This window comes from Gymnogyps californianus, chromosome 3, assembly GCF_018139145.2.
Source record: "Gymnogyps californianus isolate 813 chromosome 3, ASM1813914v2, whole genome shotgun sequence".
Lineage (NCBI taxonomy): Eukaryota > Metazoa > Chordata > Aves > Accipitriformes > Cathartidae > Gymnogyps > Gymnogyps californianus.
This window is the reverse complement of record NC_059473.1, coordinates 58,107,282-58,130,168: the sequence shown is the minus strand read 5'-3', so window position 1 is coordinate 58,130,168 and position 22,887 is coordinate 58,107,282. Positions and strand designations below refer to the sequence as shown.

Sequence of the window (22,887 nt, the reverse complement as noted above, 5' to 3'; positions counted from 1 at the left end):
TTTTAAGGGTACTTCCTTGCTGAGAGCCCTCAGGGGGAGGAGGGAGGCACTTGTGTAACTTACACCCACTGGGATCTTATCCATAGGAGGTGGTAGGTATTTTAAAGGTAGCTGAGTAACTGAAACCTCTCCTTACACTGGTGGGTTTCTATGGGGCAAAGGTTCTGTTTCATCTTTTGTAAATGACTTAATCTAAGATATTCCATCTTGTTTTATGGATGCTTGACCATGGAGGGAATGGAGCCACAAGCCGCAGTGTGCCCTGGCAGCAAGGAAGTCAGCAGCATCCTGGGCTGCATTACTGGGAGCATGGCCAGGAGAGGGAGGGAAGCGATTATCACCTTTTACTCAGCACTCATTAGTCTACATATGCCCCCCACCCCCAAGTACAGGAAAGACATGGACAAACCAGAGCAAGCTCAGTGGAGGGCTACCAGGTTGGGTCAGGGCTGGAGTACTCACCTGTGAGGAGAGGCTGAGGGACTGGGACTTCTTCAGCCTGGGGAAGAGACGGCTTCAGGGAGGCCTAAGAGCAGATCCCCAGCACCTACCGTGGCGGGGAACACTGTTGGCAGGATGACAGAGCTGGGCTGTTCATGGTGATGCATGGCAGGAGGATGAGAGACTTTGGGCAGAAGTTGAAACGAGGGGTTCAGGCAGGGTATAAGAAAACACATTCTCACCCTGGGGACAGTCAGACGGTGGATCAGGTTGCCCAGAAAGGCTCTGCAGTCTCTGTCCTTGGAGGTTTTCAAGACCTGACTGGATAAAGCCCTGAACAAGCTGGTCTGAGCTCACAGCTGAGCCTGCTGTGAGCAGGAGGTTGGACTGAGATCTCCTGAGCTCCCTTCCAGCCTGGGTGATGCTGTGATCCTGAGTGGAGGCATTGGGAACCCCTGGAAACTTGGAGTTGAATAGAATTAAGATATGCTTTACTTGCTTTAGTTTTTTGAAGGGGAAAGGAGAAAGAGTAGATAGAGTGAAAACTACTAGTCAGCTATACTAAAAGAGCTAAGCATTGCCTGGGACTTAACTTTCAGAAGATGCCCACAGAGATTTTGCAAGGTGGGATAATCAAAAGCAAAGATACTCAGCAACATATTGCTACATAATTCACACATTTGCGCACTGACAGCAAAAAGAAGAAAACCTTGATTACAAAATTGAGTTGCCTTCAGAACAGATATAGTATAGCATGTCTGACATGTTTGGAATGAGATGATCAATGTGTTGCTTAAAACAATTGGGTTTTAATCTTACAGAGCGTAGTTTGGTTGTATTTGAATTTATAAAGTTGAAGTTACAGGCAGGACTTAGATTTTTTTTAGGTTTCATAAATTTTTATAAAGATGCTGTTGAATGAAAAATACGATGTCTAAGAATGGTTTTAATTACTATGTATAGTGTTAATGCAGTCCTCAAACTTGCAAATAATTGCACTGGTGTAATCAAGGAGCACAGTTACTGAAAACGTGTGATCCAAATATTTATTCCAACTTTTGACTGTGAAATTACATTTGCTTCCTGTTGATGTTTTTATCTCTTGCCAGATTAAGCTTATGTTTAGTTGTGAATGAAATGTTACTTCAGTGTTTATATACTACAGTATAGAAAACAAAATAGCATTTGCTTTCCTCTAATAAAAAGAAAAACAACACAATCCTGTTACTCCAACTACATTTTAAAGGTAAATGATATCTGATAGGACATTGGGACTTCATTCTGATTGAAAAGTGTCCTCAGATCTCATTAATGTCAGAAACTGAGGGGGTTTGGCACCCACAAAAGTATTCTTTAGTGGCTGTTGTGTAGAACAAATCTTAGAAGGCATTTTTGCCAAAAATCGGAAAAAAATTGGGCAAATTCTCAGACCTTTCATCCCATATGAGTTTGTAACTTGTGGTATAATAAATAGGAGGACTCAATAGGGAGATTTATCAGGCTTAATAATATTCCTTGCAGAACTATGGCCTTGAAACAGACAATATGAAGAACTTGGTTCTCAAGCTGCGAGCATCATCCAACAATCTGCAAAATTACATCAGCAGCCGTAGGAAAAGTTCAAATTACGATGGAAAGACCTCTCGCAAGCCCCCCAATGAATTCCTTACTTCTGTGGTAGAGCTTATTGGTGCTGCTAAAGCCTTGCTTGCATGGTTGGACAGGTAAGAATAAAATCTTTATATTTTAATTTACTGCTATAATGAATTGCTTCTCCTTATAGGGCAATTTCTAGATGCTTGGGTGTAAACATCTTCTTGATCTTGCTCACCCCTTTTTTGGTGGTGCCAGAAGGCCTCTAGTGGACAAATTTAATCTAGAGTACCTACTCTTGCACTTCCACTCTTGCTAAAACCAGTGAAACTGTTAACATTGCATCCAAACTGGTATTTATAAAAGTAGGAGTCTTCCTGTTCGGGTCAGTTTCTCATACATGTGACTTCCTCCTCTCCCCTTCCCACCGTCTAAATTACTTGTCATTGGCAGGTCCCTTTCTAAAAGGATTTTTAATGTTCTGCTAAAATCGTGGCCTTACCTCTGTGATTTGAAAACTGAGCAGTGGGAGAGACTCTCCCTCTGCCTGTTGGTGTCCCCCCCCTCTCCCCCCTTCTTTTTTTTCCTGGCAAGAGCCAGAGTTGTTTTGTGACAGCTGCAGCGGAAGCAAACAGGCAACGGAGCCAGTTAGGTGCTGGCAGGGATGCTGTCCATGATCACAGAATGAATGTAAATTCTCAAGCCCCTTGCCAGCTTTCCTGAGAAGTGAAGGTTAGGAGGAGAGCTGCATGGGACTGGCAGCAAGGAGTGCTTTTATCCTTCCATATCCCTGCTCTCCAGCAAGGAGTCGGTTCTGTGTTCAGGCAGTGACGTTAACAGCTTGTGCCTCTCACCTGGTCCTCTTCTTACCCTGTTGCTGGCAGCTCGCCCTAAACTTCTTCTGGAACTTGCTGTCAGCAAGATGGCTGGCTTGTCTGTTTTCCAACCTGATGGGGTTACTTCTCAATGCCCCTTTGAGCTTTTTCAGCTGTCTGGAGGGTCTGAAGTGAGACTCTGTAGTCTCTAAAGCTGCCCTACCTATAATGAACCTTCTCTGAGATTGAGCCTCACTACACCTCTGTGTGTAAAATGTGAAAATCCATTTTTCTTCTTTTAGAGATATTTTTTGTTCTCTCCAGTCTGAGTTTAGTAATCAGACTTGGAAGTTAGAAATCTACTCACTGGCAAACCCAAGGGTGTGATTTTTACAACACAGTCGGTGTGATCTGACTCGAGCATGCAGCTGAGAGAACTGTAGTTTGGAAAATTGACTGTTTCTTCTGGTTTTGCTCTCTGAACTTGCTTACCACAGCACTAGACATTCACCAATTTTGGTGCAAGGACAGAGCAGGACTATGCAATCAGGAATATTTATATTGTAAAACTGTATCCTCACACCTTTGTGGATGTCATCCTCACTGATAGGGTAAGGATGGGAGACTTGTCCCTTCGATCTAAGGGGAATTTTCTCTTGTTGCAGGACCCCATTTACAGGTATTGCTGACTTTTCGTCAATGAAGAACAGAATCATTCAGCTTTGCTTGGATCTCACTACTACTGTTCAGAAGGTCAGCTGATTTCTTTTCCTCTTTGCTTTCCAAAAGGGAAGGAAGGGGGGTGTTTGGGGAAGTAATGTGCTCGCTGTGTGCAAAGTAGTAATTGGAAGGCAGATCTGGAAATGAGAGCTTACTTCAAACTTTGAAGGTCCACGAAGGTCAGTTTCAGTTGTCCATTTTTCTGAGTTGGTTTCCCACCTCCCTTAATTTCCAATTTTGCTGTTGCTGGCTGTTTCTTGAGTGACTGTGGTTTAAAAGCTACTCGTGTTTTCTTGAGCTTTAATGGAAAGAGGGTTAGTTTTTGAAATAGTTGGTCTGCATTTGAAGATTTTCAAGTTCCAAACAACATGTTGAAAAACAGTTACCAGTGCTAACTCTAAAGAAAAATATGACTCCATTGGTTATTATACCTATACTTGCAGACTCCTTAGGTCTTGTCCCATACAGAATGTTTTAGCCATCAGATGGGAAATGCTGCACGTAATGGAAGGAGCTGCCACCTTTACAATACAAATCCTGCTAGTCAGGCTTTGTCTGCCAGTAGTGTGAGACCACAGTGTTTTGTTTCAAAACTTTCCATTTATCAGCTGTGTGATGAGCGCTCATATTGGTAATAGCTAAAAGGACATGCAGCAACTGTGTCAATCTTGGCAAATGACGTAATTTTGCTCTCTGAATAGTACTGCCTGTCTTTGAGACTGTTCTGACAGTGTGCCACTGCTTTGGCTGTGAAGCCCTGTGTGCACGCTTCAGTTTCTGCCGAACTTGCTTGTAGCTGTTAGTTCATGGCTGTATATTGTTTGAACTTTGAAGGACCATGTCCTGTGACATGGGTGATTCTCTCCCCATTTTGAGGGGATGATGTCAAAGGACAACAACATCCTGTGAGTTGTCAAGCTATGATGACATCCAGCTACATCAGTTGGATCGTTGTGAAAGGATAGTGTCTAGATATTATAAGTTCAAAGGCACACAAGTTTGGCTTGCTGCTGAATGCCCTTCTTGTTTGGGCACTGCGTGTGCAATTGCAGAAAGTCAGAGATTTACAGCTACAGATTTGCAGGTTGTGAAGTAGAACAGTAGGCGTTTCTAGCAGCAGATGGTGTTCACCCAAGAGTGCTACAGGAACTGAGATATGAGATTGCTGAACTGTATTAATAAAACTACTAAAAATGGCGTCTAATCTGTCAGTTAAATCAGCATTTGATGGCAGGGGAATGGAAGTTGGCAAATACAACCCTTGCCTTTTAAAAAGTGTCAGAGTATTCTGCCAATTTGATATGAGCTATAATAAAGAATGGGATTGGTGCATATGAGAAAAAGCATTAATGGGGGAAGAATCAACACTATTTTGTACTGGGACACTGCAGATATATTAGAATGGTCTGAACGAGTCCACTGACATGGAAAAGAGATACAGCTGAAAAATCTTTAGGTGAGTTTTTAGGCTTCAAAAGTATTTCTTATTAGGGAATAAGACTGTAGGACTAAATGGTCAGTTCTCATAGTGGAGAAGAGACCAGTGTGGCTCTCATGGACCAATGCTGCTCTGCATAATCATAAATGATGTGTAAAAGTGGGTGAATAATAAAGCAAGGTGGGAATGCAGTAAGATTCCAGTTAACTTTAATGACAGCTATATAGATACAAGGAACAGAGTTTACTCCACTGTTTCTTAAAGTTTTATGGCAAACTTTAAGGTTAAAATAATCAGTGTCAATAGAAATGAAAAGGAGCAGAAGGGCTTTGCAATATTGAGCAACTGGGCTGCATGATGATAGGTGACATTCACTATTGATTCATGCAGATGTATTTAGCAGAGAAAAATTATGCTGATGCACAACGCTGGAGTCTAAACTTTGTAGTAGTGTCTTGAAGCTTTTGACAGAATGTAAAAAAAGTGTAAGCTCAGTCCTTGGTGGTCATTACAACAGTGAACAGGACGTTAAGACCTATGAAAACAAAAGAGAACATAGCTGAGCTGTTTTATATATCCCTGGTGTGTCCGTATCTGGCGGACTGTATGTGGTTTTTTTAGACTGCTGTATTTAAAAGCACAGAATAGAGGTAGGAGGGAACAGAAGAAGTGTTGAGGATGATCAGAAATATGGAACAGCTTCAATTCACAGCTCCTGGATGCATCTCTTGGGCATTGTGTGGTAGTTATGCAGGTTGAGATGTCAAGGGCAAATATATTGGAATTTAAGCTTGTTTAAATGCTTGGGGTTTGGGGGTTTTCTCCTTATAGATACTCTAAATCTTGTTTCATTATTTCCTTGCTGTTTTAACCTCCTAATCTGAGAATCTAATACCATTCTCTAGTTCAGCTCTTCTTGCAGAAAACAATGACAACTTCTGTAGTTTGTTACATGAACTTGTTTCAGTTCAAAGACTTTTGTACCTGGGCTGTGTAAATAATGCTTTGTGTGCAGTCCTCTGGCCCTCAGGAATGTCATCGATAGCATATTTTTAAAAAAATGACTTTTCATTCTATTTTTAACAATATGTTTTAGATCCATTTTGATGCCTGGGACAGAGGAGCGCCTGAGTCGGAGTTTATTGGTGTAAGGCAAGCTTGTGTGTCCGGCCTTCTGAGAGTCTAGTTTTATTGTGCAGGGTTCTGCTTTTCTGGAATAGTCTGCTGCTGTAATTGAATCCCATGTTCTCTTAGTTTTCAAGGTTTATTATTGCTTTCTACCAGGGCCAGAAAATAGTTGTTTAACAGTACATCTGAGCCCTACTGGGTGAAACTAATCTGATTAATCCATGGAGCATGAATAACTCTATATCAGTTCGAGGTTAAAGTGGCAGTTACGCAGAGTTTTCGGAGATGATGTGTTTACATGTTTATTGGCTAATGTAGGGCTTTTGTTCTTGTTTTGTTTTTAGGACTGCACTGTGGCTGACATGGAAGATAAAGTTCAGACTGTAGTAAGTACATGTTTCTGTTGAAACTCAGCTGCCTGCATTCACATTTATTTTGGTGGTTTCTGTGCTGACTTGTACTGACAACAGCTTTCCAATCCCACACATACAGGCATATCATTCAAGTAAACATTGTTATGGGCCATTTTGTGAATATTCTTTACTGTAGAGGAAACTAATGAGATTTGAACAGACGGGTAGTGTGTGTAATAGCATGGAGTCCAGTATTCCTTAAAGTTTCATTGCACAGCTATTTTTTCAAGAGAATGTAGACCTCTAATTTTCAAGGGAGGGGTAGTACTGTAGAATGATCGTAGGTTAAATAAACCAATTATGCCTGTGATGTGCATTTAGTGCCTTAATAAGCAGACACTATGCCTTATTAAGCTTCTTTATGTAAAAATAGCCCTGCCACAGAACTGAAGTTCTGTCTCTGTACTTAGGCTTGAGTTTTCAGGGTTGTTTGAAGCAGCCGTGTGACCAAACGAGGAGCGTAATGGAATGCTTTTTATATTTTTTAACAGTTAATCATCGCTTCCTGCTTTTGACATGAACCAGGCTGTGCTCTTTGATAAGGCCTTCCGCTAGCTCATAGATGCTTAGGAATTTAGTAGCACAATAACTAAAAATAATTTTGTCCATAAATAATGAGACCACGTAAAAGGGAGTTTTTTGCATCTTTCTTTTTCCATTTGTGCACACCCACTCTGGAAGTAGGCGTTGTTTGGAGTTCCCTTGTTTGAGCAGTTCCTCGCATTCACACTTAAGCATTGTTATGATTTATTTTATTGCTGCTCTATAAATCTGATGTAAAACAAAGCAAAAAACGTTGGAACTATTGTTTCCAGGGACCATTGTAATCCAAACCAATGTCTTCCTATGAGGCAGCACCCGTGTCCTGTAATTACATGTGTCTACTTTGACTGAAGGATTCAAACCCCTTGTGAAAGGTGGCTTACCTTGATGGTTCCCAAATTGTGTATGACTAACTATTGTACTGTGTACTAATCCTTCCTCCCCTCTCCTTTAAGCTTTTGTAATGTACTTTGAGTTTCAGCATTGCTTTGGTTAACGTCAAGACCCAAAACACACTGTGGGGCATTAATGAAACTAGTGAGTGTAGGGAGGGCACAGATTTTTGGACTGTTTTTTTTTTTTTGTTTTTTTTTTTTTAAAATTCTGATTAATTAGCCATTCTGCTAGTTAAAAGTTCTACAAGACAAAGCTGTTCTGCCTCTAACTTTACTGACACACATGCAAGGTCAGAATTAGCCTTTCCTCGTAATGTTGGCTTAGGATCAGTTATGTTTTGGTCAAAGGCAATATGAACCTTGCCTGTGTAAGCATTCCAGAAGAGGTCAGTTCAGAGGCATGGTGGAGAAAAGTAATACTGAAACGCTTAAGTGCTAGATGTCCTACCTTATACTGTAAAGCTTTGCGCAGATAAGTCAGTGGCCAGCATCTCCCTTTTTTTGACACACAGCCAATTTTATTCTCATAGCAGAAATAAAAAACAATATGAAAAACTGTCAATTGTTCCCACAAGGAAGCATCAAAATGTTTCAATATTTTTAATGGGTTATAGTTTGGTTAAAGCAAACAAACTCCAAACCCAATTTTTTGCTATATTTTGTGTGTTTATTTTTTTTAAACAGAGGATATGTTGGCATCTGTTAGCGATGATGGGGTGGCACTAGTGGAAACAGGTTGTTTGTACTAGGTTACAGTAAGAAGATAAACATGTAGAATAGATCTGTACAAATGAATCTTCTGTTTCAGTGATTCATAACTACGCTTTATTAGTGTACCAAGTTTTAGAACTAATTTCCTTTCCATCTTTGACAACTGAAAGAGGAAGAAGCCAGGAGAGAAGTTTGTAACTGTTTTTTGTATGTTCTCATTGTAGGCCAAGACTTTAAATGGCATTTGCGATAAAACCATCCGATCAACTACAGATCCATTGATGAGCCAGTGTGCATGTCTGGAGGAGGTTCATTTAACCAACATTAAACCTGGGGAAGGCCTGGTAAGAACCGATTCTGGAGTGTCCTGATGTCCCCAGTGTTTAATAGGTAGTCTTGTGAGCCACTGCATACGTGTGTGTAGCACGATATTTCAAACCCAGTAATATCCTATAGGGAACAGAAAGAGGCATGGGGTGGAACTCTGAAGGTTAATTGTCAGGCGGTGTGCTGGAGTGGCTGCCAGAAATGGGTATGCATGTTAATAGGTTTGATACCAAATATAATTTTTGATGGTAAATTGTTGCAGATTTGTGTCTTAACCAGGATATTGGGGAATTTACAGATGCTTGTGAAATCAGTCGTTTTATTTTTGCGGGTTACCTTAACCTGCTGTTTTTCTAGGGGGACTGGGGGAGGGAGAAGGTGCTGAGAAATGATGTTTGTGTTTTGAAAGACACGTTTTTGTGTATGCTTATAGCAAGACTGAGAAGAATATGAGGATTTTTCAGGTTTGCTGTTAGCAGGAATATGAGGAATCTTTTTAAATGTTCAGTGGCTGTGTAACGTTACTGAATCTAGTTCGTTGCTGCTTAGCTGAGTGCTGGTTGTGAGAAGCTGAGTTTAAAATCTTGGTGGATTTTCTGGCTGGGGAACAGACATGTTAAAATGAGTTGGAGGGAATTTAAATTCTTAAGTGGCTTTGTATTCCCACTCCCCCCCCCGACCCCGAAGGCAGAAGAGATGAACGCTTGTAGAGGAAGCTTTATGGTTTTACTGTGCTATATAGTTTTACCTAGGCCACTGGATTTGACTGAATCAGTCATGCATTCTTGAAATTATAGGGACCTCTTTGTTAATGCACAAGCTACAATGAAGCAGAGTCAGCCTAGCTTGGACTAAGTAAGAAATGAGGAGGTAGGTGCACACAATTTGATACCGACAGGCAAACAGGGAGGGGAATTGACTGGAGAGGAAGGGGCAAAAAAAATCTTGTATTTTTCCTTGTACTTCTAAGCAAGCGTGCTAACTTCAGGCAGATAAGCTGCCTACGACTCCTGGGTAACATCCAGTTCTGTACAGCTCAATGTGAGTGCTTCTCATAACAGACGTAGGTAGGAAAAGCAGAGATGTATTTGTTCATAAATGATGAAACCAATGTACTGGTCACCTCTTGTGGGGAGATCTATGCAATTATTAGTTAATAGCCTGTTGGTGATTTTTAATTTAGTGTTCATATGGTCAACACCCGCTTCATCTGAGTTAGTCCTTGCATTCGCATTCAGCATTAACATATACAGCCACAAATACTTAGTTCTGCCAGAGCTTTAATTGCTTATGTCAGCACTGTGGTTACAAGGTAGCCTGTATATTGACTTGCCAAGAGAAATTGTAAAAGAACATGTAGGCAATATTTGCAGCCCACCTGTGTCAGTGTGCTTTGTATGGAGAGAACTGGTGGCCATCTAGTAAAACCTTTAATTCTCTAGTGCAGACAAGGCAGTAAGGAAATGAAGTTTTGTTCAAGGCCGAAGACCGACAAGACAGCAAAACCAGCAGTGTTTGGTATTGCCAACCAGACAGTGTGTCTAAATTGCATTCCATATATTAGGTGTTTTAAGTCATTATAAATATTATAATTAATTACAGTAAAAGTGATCTGTGAAGAGATTTAGAATATTGTAATATTAGACCACACACTTTTCTAGGGAAAATATGTGAATTGTTAAGTGTTTTTAATAATGTTTTGAGTCTGTTGCCAACAGTTGTTTAATCAGATAAGTTATGTGGTTTTTTTGCCTTTAAACTTGTTTTTCATTTTCTGCTTACATTTAGGGAATGTACATCAAATCAACTTATGATGGATTACATGTAATTACTGGAACTACAGAAAACGTAAGTGAAGTAAATGTAGATTAACTCAGGCTATCTGACAGCTTTGAGTTCGTTTGACTTTTTTACTACTTTTTCCTGTTTTACATATGACTTTCATGATATTACTGCTTTAAATACTGTGTGATGCATCATTTGTTTATCCACAACTTGTAAATATTTTGTGTCTGCATGTTTCACTGTTAGTCTAATTAAGCCAGTTTCTGCAAGTACATGAGTTAGTTCAGATGCTTGGCATTAAAATAGTTGCTTTAATAAGTTACTGTATCTGCTGTTCTGAGCACTTATGGTATCTTGCTTAACAAAGTCTTGAATGTATTTGCTCTCCACTGGCAAGGCGATCTCCCCTAATGGGAACATTTAGGTGGTAGTGTGCTAAATTCAGTAATGGGTAATGAAATCAGTGAGCTGTCCAGTGACAAAACTACCTTGCAGACTAAAAAGACTATGAAAAAGTAAGACTTTAAGGGCAGTCTGCTGGAAGGAAATGGTTGGCATGATAGGCAACTGTATTTTTTGCTGCAGATGGTTGCTTGTTTTATTCTTACACTGTGAGCTCTCTGTAGCTGAGACTTTATTAAAGGCTTCTGGGCAGTCATTGCAGCAGACCTCTGGCCAGCAGCTGAGGCTGGTGGGTGATGCTGTGGTGTTGTCAGACATGCACTCTACAGGAGCAGTGACTGAAAGAAAAAAGAGCGGAGGAACTTGGTTTTTGCAGTGATGCCTTTTTTTTTTTTTTTTTTTTTTTTTTTTGTGAATAGGAAAGAACCAGTGGTTCTAGTTGTACCCCTGCCAAGTCCAGGGGCCAGGGAGGAGTGGGTGGAAATCTGTGCTTGCCGTTCAGAGTGAAAACTGAAAGCTTTGTAGCTTTTATGCTATTGCCCTGACATAACTCTGTATAGGATCTGCAACAGAGACCAAGTCCACTTTGACAGCAATTTCAGCATCTGATAAATGTGAAAGAATGTAATGTTGACTGCCGACAAGCTGCCTGTGCATATAGATCTCATTTTGGAGGCCAGGAGTGGGGCTGTATTGTTTCTATAGCTTTGAGTGTTGACCTAAACATCTGCTTTTTTATGAACACCGATTCTTCCTTTGGGGAAGCTCTTTCCTTTGGAGCAACAAAACTTGACAAGTGACTGAGATCTGCAAACAACTAATGTCCTTCTGGTGGCGTGGGATCATTTAGATGACCCAGGCTGGGTCTTAGCTCAATTTTCTTGCTAGGCTTGGAATGATATTTTAGTAGCTGTCCCCAGAAGCCAATGTGTTGGAATGCAGTGGAATAGCACCCCAAAATTGACAGTACTTTACATTGGAAGGACTGGGGAAGTCCATGCATTTGACACTGGTCGGCCAAGGGGATTCCTGAGTTGTGCCGTCCTACTTGTGACTTCCCGCACCACGTTGGCCTAGATCTAAACTTTGCTCTTCCCTCTGTTCTCACGATGTGATTGCAGTGTCTGCTGTGCTAGCTGGCACTTGTAGGAGTCCTCTGTGCAAGGGTCCCCCACCCTCCCCCAGACAGGCTGTTGATTGTCTAAAGGACAGCTTGAAATGAGCTTTGTTTTTCACAAACTTGACTTTGGCCCGGCATTTTTTTCATGATCTTGGTTGACTCATACATGTGCAGACTTCCACGGAGGCATTTCCTCTCAGAGGAAGCAAGAAGACAATGAAGAAATGGGGTTACTCATGATAGCTGGAGCCTCCCACAAATTCCCCCATGCTTTCTTCCCTTGTTGCACTGTTTATTCCTACAGTTCCTTCTAACAAAAAAGTTACTTGAGCTCTGAAGGAGTGATGACGAGGAGAAGGGAGTCCTTAATCCAAACGCTTAGTTCTGGAGTCACTAGGAAGAGCTGGCCTGCTGCCAGGTCATTACTCATGGGGTGTGGGGAATGGGAGGAGAAGTTGTCCCGTGACTAGGGTGCAATATACCAAGGTAGTATGCCTGTGCGCTTTGGGTGTTGTCAAGGCTGGTCAGAGTTGGTGTGCTATAGCAGCGAGACCGTTTTTAATAACTGCAGTGATAGCTGGTGCATGGCACCAGCCATAGATAAATCTAAATAAATATTGACACGTTTAGCTGTTCCTTGCTAATGGCTCCCCAGAGCTTGGTTTTTGTTCCGAGAAAATTGTATTTTAAGGGGTATTATTATTAGATAGGTATTTGAAAAATACCTGTCTATGGACACTTGATGTGTGCAAGCATATATTTTTATCTGTTGACCTTGATGATGCAGGCAGGTAATTTCACATTAAAGTTGGTAGCTGTTATTTACATTAGGAAACAAAAAGGGAAAGTGCAATGGATCTATTTTGTGAGTTGGAGGGGTTTTGGTCCTTTGTTCTGTATATTCAAAATCTTAGTGTATTTTTTTTTTTTTTAAATTCAATATACATTTATTTGAAAGCTAAGTTTAAGATAGTTGCTGTGTTAGGACAGAAGTCTTCTCTTCAGTCCTCTCCCACTGCTGTCTGAAACGACAGTACAAACTGGAGGCAAAAGGACAGTGGAGACCATCCCATGACTTAAGTACAATTTGGCCTGTGACAGATGTAGGCTATGCCTTTTCCCTTTCCCTGTAGTTCCCTTAGTATAAAAAATAAATCACAAGTTGAATTCATTTGCATTTCTCAGGTCATCAACAGATGTAATGTGTGATCTAGCTGTGCAAAAACTTTCAGCAATGCTCTTCATTATAGATACAACCTTTGACTTAGCTTGGTGAGGGTTGTTATGGGAGGGAAGAAAACCTGCTGAAGCACATGCCTCTTGTTTTCCTCTTTGTAGTCCCCTGCTGATCGATCTCAGAAGATTCATGCTGGTGATGAAGTGATCCAGGTTAATCGGCAAACTGTGGTTAGTAACAAACAGCCTTACCAACCTTCCCTTATGCTTGCCTTGCAAAGCTCACTCCCCACAGGTTCTGAATGGAAGGGGTCAGGAGGCAGTTCTGGTGTTTTCCTGTTGAAATCTTTGAGGCTTTTTAACATTTTGTTTTCACAATGGATTTTATTCTTTACAATGTTTTGATAAAATAAATATGCAATATTTCATGTTTAAATGCTGTATGCATCATTAAAATACTTCATGTTGTATTTAAGGCCCGTTTTAAAATGCATTGTTACAATCTGCTGAAATGCAGGTAAAAACGGCTTTAAAAAAAACCCAAGTATTTGTCAAATCGTTTTCATCTGGAACTTAGATAAAATGATTACATTTTTGTTTAGCACAGGTAAGCAATGCCTTTCAATGTGAGAAAGAAACATGACAAAAGTAGCTCACTGAATCCCTGTGTTACTCAATTTGAGTACATCCATGCATCCTTCTAGGACTGGAGCTGAGGTATAAAGAGCATTGCTTGATATCTCAGTGTTTAATTTACAGCTTAAGTAGAGACCTTTCTTTGAAACAAAACAAAGAACCACCTTCCAAAAAAGGAGCTTTCCAATTTTTTTTGTTCATTCTGGCTTTTTTGGATCTCTTTTTCTCTCTTTAGGTTCATGTTAAAACAGACAGTTTGACTTGGGGGATTTGAGTTTTTCTTGTTTGTTTGCTTTCAGAAAAGCAATACTAAATAAAAGATGCCTTTATTCTCTCTCAGGTTGGATGGCAACTAAAAAATCTGGTGGCAAAGTTGCGAGAGAATCCTGCTGGAGTTAGGCTGCTGCTTAAGAAACGTCCTACTGGCTCTTTCCATTTCACTCCCGCTCCACTAAAGAACCTGCGCTGGAAACCACCCTTGGTGCAGGTGAGAGGCTGCCGGTTCAACTGTAGTGTTGGGATGGGAATGCCTTGGTTACAACTTGAAAAAGAGAAATACCAGAAGTGCTCCCAGGTACTCATGTTTAAGTATAGGTCGAGGAAGGTTAGGTGAAATGGCTGTCCTCTTCTGGTTCCTAGATAAAAGGGAAAATGTTCTTGCCTTTTTTTTTTCCTTTTTTCTTTCCTTTTTTTTTTTTTTTCTTAAACCCAGATAATGCCCTCTTGATACACAAAGGGACTAGGTGTGTTGAGCATTTTAATCAGTCTGTGTGCCACTGGGAGAACTTACCTGAGGCAAAACTGCTGAAACTGCTGATACATATGGAATTCATCGGCACAGAGTAATGAATGCTTCCTCTATTTAACAGAGTAATATGTTTTTGTTGAAATAACTTAGATTATTCCCTATATTTTTCCTCTTTTTAGTCTGGTGAAGGGTGGGAAAGAGTGAGTGTTTTTCAAGAAGTTATTTAAACTACTTGTTTAAATAAGATTTGGTTGTTGGGCAATTCACAGATTGGGTAATGAGCAGACAGAGAAAGTGATGTTAATAACTCTTAAATAACCATGTTGAGGAATGGCTTGTTGTATTAGAAAGCTTAGGGCTTAATGCTTACAGGAGGAAATAACCTAACTGAATCTAAACTGATTACCTGAAATAAAACCAGGGAGAGTTCCCATTCTTACTCCTATTCTGACACAGGTCTCCCTACAGCTGTGAGGATAATTTATCAACCTGTGAAATGCTAATGGCTATCATAGATCTGCCTGTGTCAAGACTTCTCTCAAACTGTGTAGAAGATGCGCACTTGACTCCTTTTTCATCCTTCCTTTCACCAATGCCTGTGTCTTTTTTTTTGTGGCATCGTGCCTGTCATTTAATCAGAACCAAAGGAAAAAAAACCACCACCCTGTGAGTTTTCCAGGGTTACCCAAAGCAAGGACTGTGTTACTGGTGTGAAGAGCTGAGGTGGGCTGGGATGTAGGCTGTGCCAAGCAGTGTTTCCTTAGGGGAATGAGTGATTGGAGAAGCCTGTTGACAGTTCTGGGCGCCAATGTACTGACTGGTAAAAGGCAGATGCTTGTGCAGGGGTGCCATTAACTGAGTGGCCAGAGTGAAAGCCTGGGCAGGTCCTTGACAAAAAGGGGAGAGTGCAGTCCTCTTGCCTGACAAAGGTGAAAGGGTCCTTCAAGCCTTTTCTCTCCTAGAGGCAGACAGGAGCCTGGCAAGATGCTGGGGACGTAGAACTGAGCCACAAAGAGCAAAATGGCAAACTTGCTCAGATGAGCCATACCAAATATATTTTTCCTTTGCTTCCCTTACCCTAGTTATATCCCTTGATGCAATTTGTGGTGAACTTTACCATATTCCTGCCCATGCCCCACGCATTGGACTGTATGGAGTAAGGGTAGCATGAGCTGGCTTTGTAAGTGTTGCGGATGATATCTGTATTTAACAAATTGCATTCTTTTAATGGATCTAAAAATAGAAGAAGGGGTTTTGTCTCTGCTTTTACTGTCTATGGAATTTGCAGGAAAAATAGAACTGGAAAGAGCAAAATATTCTTGAGCAATGCATTACCTGTGATAGGATTTCTGTAGGAGGGATTGCAAAGCTAGCCAAAACTAGGGGTGGAGGAAAATGTAAATGCTAAGAGTTTTTAATGTGTTTATTAAGCATAGAAATAGTAGTTCACTAGGGGATGAAATGGTACTATTGATTATTGAATTATCTTTTTGTGAATGATAAATCAATGCTCAGATGTTTGATAGCTGTCTAACATTTCAGACCAGTCCTCCACCAACTTCAACCCAGTCACCAGAAAGTACCATGGATACCTCACTGAAAAAAGAGAAGCCAGCGATTTTGGATCTGTACATACCGCCTCCACCAGCTGTTCCATATTCTCCTCGGTATGCAAGTAAACATGCACTACTGAACAAAAAATCCTTTATTACACTTGTTTCTGAGCTGGCTTGCTGTTAGAGCTCTGGGCAGATTAGCTTGAGGAAATTGCAGGTCTCGCAAACTTTCTTCTAGTTGCTTAAATGCATAGGATTGCATAAGCTTACGCTTAAATGCATAAACTACCAGGATCATAATAAATTCTATTATTAGAAGATTATTGTGTGCCACATAGATCAGCGTTGTTCCCAAAACATGAACGGATGTCATCCCTGGTTTTGTTGTGGGGTTATGTTTTTGATTTTGTTTAAATCCGACTGCACATAGTAAGAAGTCATTTTTGTCCGTAACTTTTTCCATTGTTGGGGTTTTTTTAGCAAGTTCAGTAACTGTTGTGGGAGTTAGGATAGAAAAGAACTTGTTTTAAATTGTTAAACTTACAAGTTGTATAAAACAGGAATGTTCCCACTGAAGGGAAGGGAGAGTCAATTCATTCAACTTTTTTTTTTTTTTTTTTTTTTTTATCCTGCAGTGTAAGCTATAAAAATGCAGACCTGTGTACACAAAAGGCAGGGCAGCGAGGGTGGGTGGGTGTATGGTATGGTTAACTTTTGTTTGTTCTCAAGTCCATGTTGACTCATGCCAGAACCCTGCCAGCTGACTTGGAGAGGTGATGGACAAAAGAGTTTTCAGGCAAGGCATGCTTCCTGGCCTGCCCTGACACTTTAGGTTACATGTAGATAGCCCAGCACAGAAACTCTGACCTTTTGCTGCAGGACTCATGTGGGAGGAGAGCTTGCCTCCTGTCATGTAATGCCTGATACAGAGACAGAGGTTGTATTATTGCAGTCTTTGGGGCAGTACCAGGGGAGAGGGTTTCTCCAAGGTAGGGTCTCTTTACTGAAGTTGGACCCACCTTGACCTGTTCCCTCCCCGTTTTTCATGTTTATGCGTGGTCAGTTCTTAAAAAAAAAAAAAAAAAAAAAAAAAAAAATCTTGGCATAAAAACAGGCATATAGATTTAGCAGCTGAGTTTAGAATGCCTTGGTCTTTTCTTTAAATCATTACGTTTCAAGCACATTGGTGAATTATGTCCATGTGCTCAGTTTGTTTATCTTTCCTAAAGAGTCACAAAATTATATCTGGTTTCAGATGCCTTTAGACCTGAATCCCTGTTGATAAGGAAGAAAGTAGCAATGCAAGCTGTAAAACTTGTCCTGGATGATGTGTGGAAAGGGGAAGGCTTTTTGACTTTGACTTTTAAAGAAAGCAAATGTGGGAAGCTGTGGCAGCCAGGAAGAGGAGAAAGGGCAGTTCTTTCGCCTTCTGTCTGGCTACTTAATTTCACCTCTGCATGTTCTGCTCTTCTCTTGAAACTGTGGTGCATTTGTGTGGTCATTTCTTTTTTCCCCTTCCTCATCCTGTTCTCTTCCCTTCCTGGCATGGATCTTCTGGGGTCCACACTGGGGAGACAGAGAGCAGTGGCTGGTTTCCTTCCCCACGGTACAGTCTCCACATGGTGGTGTTGTAGGAGAGCTCTCTGTGTACATATGGTTGTGGTGTAACACTTCTGGCTGTGGTGTAACACTTCTGTGCAATTTTCAGTCCCTGAATCTCCCATTCACTGAGCTCTAGCTTTGTTCTTGATGGAGAGCTGGAAAAAGTGGTATGTTGTGAATACTGGGGTATGTATGTGCTTAGACAGTCAGCTGTGTATTTTTATGCCTGACTTGGCTGATGGTTGCTTCAAGCAATAAGATTGTAGCATGTACAGGGAAGGGGGAAAAAACCCCAGGCAAATCTTAACTTGGAGGGTAGCTTTTCTTCCAAAAGTACCCGCAAGGACTGGTTCTAAAAATGGCTGGTCCTGGCCTTCGGAATGAGGGATTGCTCTGGGAAGGGAGTTCCTGCAGAAATTGCTCAAAATCATACGTATATATACTATGACTTTGTTACTGAAACTCTCAGGGGAGTCTGGGGGAAAGAGAAGGTGATGAATACTCAGTGGCAGTTACTGGGCTCTTATAATGACTGAAAAGCATAGTCCCTCAGATGGAGGCAATAGGTATTGCCATTACACAGAGGTGGATAAATCTATGTATGCAGTCCTCTGTCACAACTGTATGCTGAACAGCCAGTGAATTGGGAGCTTTGATACCCTCAGGGCAGAAAGGTCTCACTTGTAAAAAGCTTTTTCAGGGGTGGTACCTCTATTCTCTGTGTGTACCTCTATTACTGGCTCATTAAAAATGAATTAGCATGAGGGGGGTAGCTTTCTTTTCTCCCTGGTAAATATGTTTATAATGCAGTCTTCCATCACCTGACTTGGGTTTTTTTCAGCTTGTTTGCAACACAATGCCAGTCGTCAGGAGTGTGACTGGGTGCTAGAAGTATCTTTCAAACCTACTCATGTCTGTAGCATGAAACTCTTTTAAGCTACTAACTGAAGTGAAATGTCCTTTCAGAGATGAAAAGGGGAGTTTTGTATATGGAGGAGGCAACAAACCCAGTCAGCCACTACTTGGGTCCAAGGGCGCCGAGTCTCCCAATTCTTTTCTGGATCAGGAGAGTCGAAGGCGAAGGTTTACTATTGCTGATTCGGATCAGTTGCCAGGGTATCCCATGGAATCAAATATCCTACCAGCCAAGATGAGGGAAAAAACACAGTCCTATGGTGAGTTCATTCCACTTTCATTATTGCTGTTATGATAAACGCTTTGGTCGGGCTGGAATCATTTGTGTTCTAAAACTGCTGATTAGACTTGATGGATATTAAGGGCAGTCTGTGCAAATTGTGAATGTGAATGAAATTCCACATCTGAAATAATTTCACTTAAATGCTGTTATTTCTTTAATGAATGTCATTCATCTGGGCTCTGCTGCTACGATTGGCCATTTCTGTATGTGTTTTGGTTATAACTTTTGGTCCTTATGTCCACTGCTCCTGTAAACGAGCAAGTGTGTGGCTGTTCTATCTCAGCACTTCCACTGGTGAAACATAAGAAAGCAATGTATCTTGAGATTTTTTTTTTCTGCAATTTTAACTCCTTATTGCTGTATCTCTCCCTTTGCTTAATTGTGAAAAGTATCAATTTAAAAATTGGTTTCCTAAACTTAATTCCTCATAACCCTCTATGTTGCCTTTAGGAAAACCTCGTCCTTTGTCAATGCCTGCTGATGGGAGCTGGATAGGAGCTGCAGAACCCTTCTCTAGGCCACGAGCACTAGGGAGAAAAGGCAAGGTTTTAGGTCTTGTCCCTCTTTCTCTTCCCTTCCTCTCCAAAATTTCCTTAGGGTGAACTCGATGGAAGTGTTTAAATTAGGAATGGAGGATTAGCGTTTGCATATTGCTAAACTGATCCAAAATGACAATTGTTGGTTTTAGTAGGAATGCTAGATGGTAGTTGTGAAATTTGTGAGGCTGTTCAGTGCTGGGGCTCAAACTTCTGTTGTCCTGTCTTAGAATTCTTATGAGCGTTAAAAGTAGGCTAGAATGACTAGGGCAGATCTGTACTTGTCTCTTTATAGCACAGGTTTACCATTTTGCTCTTACACACACCCCTTTCCCTTTCTTCTACATTTAATATTGATTATAAAACTGCTTTTTTGATAAGTCTTTCTGTTTGTTTAGCTTACTGTGGAAGCTGTTACAGAAGCAAGCTTGTTCTCAAAAGTAAAATGTAGGGCCTTTTAGGAGTTGCTTTTTGCTGCAACTGCTGTTAGAAAACAACATATTCTGCAGATGTCACAGAATGGGAGAGAGACAGAAGCTCATAACGTTGGGTGTTAGGTTGGGTGGCTTTTTTTCCTTCCTCCACTGCCCTTCTCTCCCTCCCCCGCTTTTGCATCTGAAAGGCTATGAGTCCTGTTAGAGTGGGAAATAAGAAAGGATGACTGTTCAGTTTATTCTTGAAATCAGTTATGAAAGCTAATGTGTAATTCTAGGGAAAACAGAAGCTGAATTCTATTATTTTAATGCAAAAATAGAAGCTGCTAACAAGAAGCATCAACCTGGAGGAATATTAGAAACAAGCTAAGTAACAAGTCTAACAGAACGATCACCAGGTGGCAGGGCTGGGTTTTGTGTGTATGGTTTTTTGTTTGGTTTTGCTTTTGGTTTTGTGTTGGCTTTTTTTAACACTTGAAATGTACTTAAGTGCTGCAGGCTTGTATGTAAGCTGTATTGGGTCAGAACAAAGGCCTGTTTAGCTCAGTAGGATGTCTCTAGCGGCAGCCACCATGGTCAGGTGTCTAGGGAAGAGTAAAAACAGAGAAAGCATCACAAATCAATGGTCAAAACCAGGGAAGTGCTTATATCTTTATCTGCAAAATTAATTTCTGTTGTCCAGAGTAATATTTGTAGCTCTTACGTTAGTCATGAGTTAGTCAGATAAACATGGATTCAACTCTATCAGCATCTTGAATGACACGTTACGAGAAGGTTTTTTTAGGTCTCGCTCATGATGATGATTTGCATGAAGGTAGCAGTTTTGGTGTGTGTGAATCCCAAATTTAACAGTCAAACAGTATCCTCTTTGTGTGTGAATTTATTTTGTTGTTCTTTGTGTTGCTTAAAAAAATATTAAAGATGCAAAAAGCCATAAATCTACTGACAGCTGCTTATGTCCGGATGTGTTATGAAAGGTAACCAAAATCTAGGTAATTTGAAATGTAACCAGGATCTTTTTATAAAAATAGAAAATTTTAATGGAGGGTTTTGAAGTCAGCAATAATTGGTTATCCTCCTCCTGTTCGTACAGGTGAAGATGTCCTCTGCAGGTACTTCAGTAATGAAAGGATACCCCCAATCATTGAAGAAAGCCCCTCCACACAACACCCCCTCTCAAGGCCAGTGTCTGACAAGCAGTTAGTGAGGGGAACGGATTATATTCGAGGCAGCAGGTGTTTTATGAATACAGACCTCCACAACAGTGCAACAATTCCTTTTCAAGAGGAAGGTGCTAAAAAATCCTGTGTTACATCGTCCACAAAATCTTCCTCCACAGAGCCCTCGCTGCTGGTCAGTTGGATCACGAGACTGAAATTGCTGACTCATTGACTATTGTTCACAGGACTGTTACCAAGTGCCTTTGCTCATCGGTCAGACTTCTCTACTTTTCAGCTTAACTGATGCATAGTGACTAATGCGGTGTTCTTTTCCTGGAGAATCTTACATTTTTGCCTTTTTGTTTGTGATTTTTGATGGATCCGAGGGTTTCATAGTGCAAGGAAGGAAGAAAGATAAAGATCAAGTTCCTCTTCCTGGCCAAAAGCTAAGGGCATTTATTCCCCTGGAAATGAGTAAAATTTCAGTGATATAGAGGCCAGACATGACCTGAAATATGCATAATGACTCAGAGGAAATCATTGCATTACCATAAAGTCCAGTGGCACTTCAGTTGTCTGAATGCTCAGAGGCTGGTGCGACTGGCTGGGTGTCAGAGTATGTAGAGCTCAGCCAAATTTGTGTTACTCACCTGACCAGGGAAGATAAGCAGGGAAACAGCAGTTTCATGCAACTTAGTGATGCTGTTGCAAGTACTGCATGAGATCAACCTTGTGAGGAAGTAGTAGTAGTGTTGCCATTCTTTCTCTGATATCCAGAGATCTTAGGAAGAGAGTTCTCTTATTCAGAGATCTTAGGAAGTTGGACTAATTTAATTACAAATCAATCCAACCTGATATATAATCCATTTTATCGAAATCACAGTACAAATAAAGAGCACTGAACGACTGCAGTGCTCATCCGTAAAGATATATGGATTGCTACAACATGACAAGGAAATGCATCTGTAGAGGTGGTAAAAGACTATATATTTTTTCCTTAATTGTTTAAGAATGATTTGCTGTTAACCAAAGTAAGCTTTTAAAGACAGTCCTGTTGGACTTACGAGAACTTTTACAGTGGTTCAGTTTTTGAATGATGTGTTGTTTTTATGAAAAATATGTGCTATGATACATTGCAATTGTAAGACATCTTGCTATTTTCTATATAGCTCAAATTTTCCCCCCTCCAGAATTTTAAAGTAGCATTGGGTATTTTGGGAAGAAAATAAAACTTGTTTAACAAAAGAAGAGGATATTAAAGAGGTATTGTTTAAAACTGAATGTACATAAGATTGTTAGCATGCAAACAGTTGTGTTTAAAGTAATTTAAGTGTTAAATATAGTTGTATATATTTTTTACACTTAAACAGATACAGTTTGTACCTTCCTGTCTGGGGTACTGGGCACAGAATAGTCAAATGAAAAGAAAAAGAAAGTCTTTTGTATTCCCTGCTAATTGTAAGACTAACTATTTTCATAGATGACACATTGCCAACAGCCTCTACTCCTTTGGTCTTGCTGAAAAGAAGAAGAATTTATATTTAATAATTGGTGGGGAAGGAGGGGAGGTTAAATGCTAGTTTGCACTTTGGACTGGGGCAGGAATTGTATGTGATAACGTGAGTGTTAAACATACCATAATTCTGGCTGTGAAGATGTGACCATTCTGTTACAACAAGCTTATGAAGTTGTGCTACAGTCCCACAGAGACAGGGTGTTAAATTCAGTTCTCAATTACATTTGATTGTGACTCACTGGTGATTTAGGTGGGGGCTGGTTTGGACCTTTCTGATCAAAGCAGATTATAAGATGTCTGTCTTGTGCCACTCTTCTCCACTCCCCAAGATGGCAGTCTGTACTAGGGATGTGACCAAACACACCTGCAGTGCAGTTGAACCTTAGACCAGTTTGGTCCTGCTTCTGAGAAGAGGGCTGAAACTGCCATGTTGTAGGCACTGTGGTGTAGTCTAGTCCAGCCCCAAATTGACTGAACTGTTTTAAATTAAATCA

The 22,887-nt window shown here is 40.6% G+C and overlaps 1 protein-coding gene across 3 annotated transcripts in view; it reads left to right on the top strand.

The window, feature by feature from the left end:
* CNKSR3 (CNKSR family member 3) overlaps nucleotides 1–21,952 on the top strand; it is a 59,701-nt gene extending 37,749 nt beyond the window's left edge. Inside the window, exons 3-14 of one of the 3 annotated variants that reach the window (XM_050893847.1) lie at nucleotides 1,963–2,165; nucleotides 3,515–3,602; nucleotides 6,104–6,154; nucleotides 6,480–6,521; nucleotides 8,422–8,541; nucleotides 10,313–10,372; nucleotides 13,170–13,238; nucleotides 13,984–14,130; nucleotides 15,934–16,058; nucleotides 18,516–18,724; nucleotides 19,198–19,287; nucleotides 20,811–21,952. In XM_050893847.1, coding sequence (XP_050749804.1) covers nucleotides 1,963–2,165; nucleotides 3,515–3,602; nucleotides 6,104–6,154; nucleotides 6,480–6,521; nucleotides 8,422–8,541; nucleotides 10,313–10,372; nucleotides 13,170–13,238; nucleotides 13,984–14,130; nucleotides 15,934–16,058; nucleotides 18,516–18,724; nucleotides 19,198–19,287; nucleotides 20,811–21,109 — 1,503 coding nt within the window. In that variant the 3' untranslated portion in view covers nucleotides 21,110–21,952. Of the gene's footprint in view, nucleotides 1–1,962; nucleotides 2,166–3,514; nucleotides 3,603–6,103; nucleotides 6,155–6,479; nucleotides 6,522–8,421; nucleotides 8,542–10,312; nucleotides 10,373–13,169; nucleotides 13,239–13,983; nucleotides 14,131–15,933; nucleotides 16,059–18,515; nucleotides 18,725–19,197; nucleotides 19,300–20,810 lie in introns of all 3 variants that reach the window. The other 2 variants (XM_050893849.1, XM_050893850.1) reach the window with 2 other exon arrangements.
* The last annotated feature ends 935 nt before the right edge of the window (nucleotides 21,953–22,887 follow it).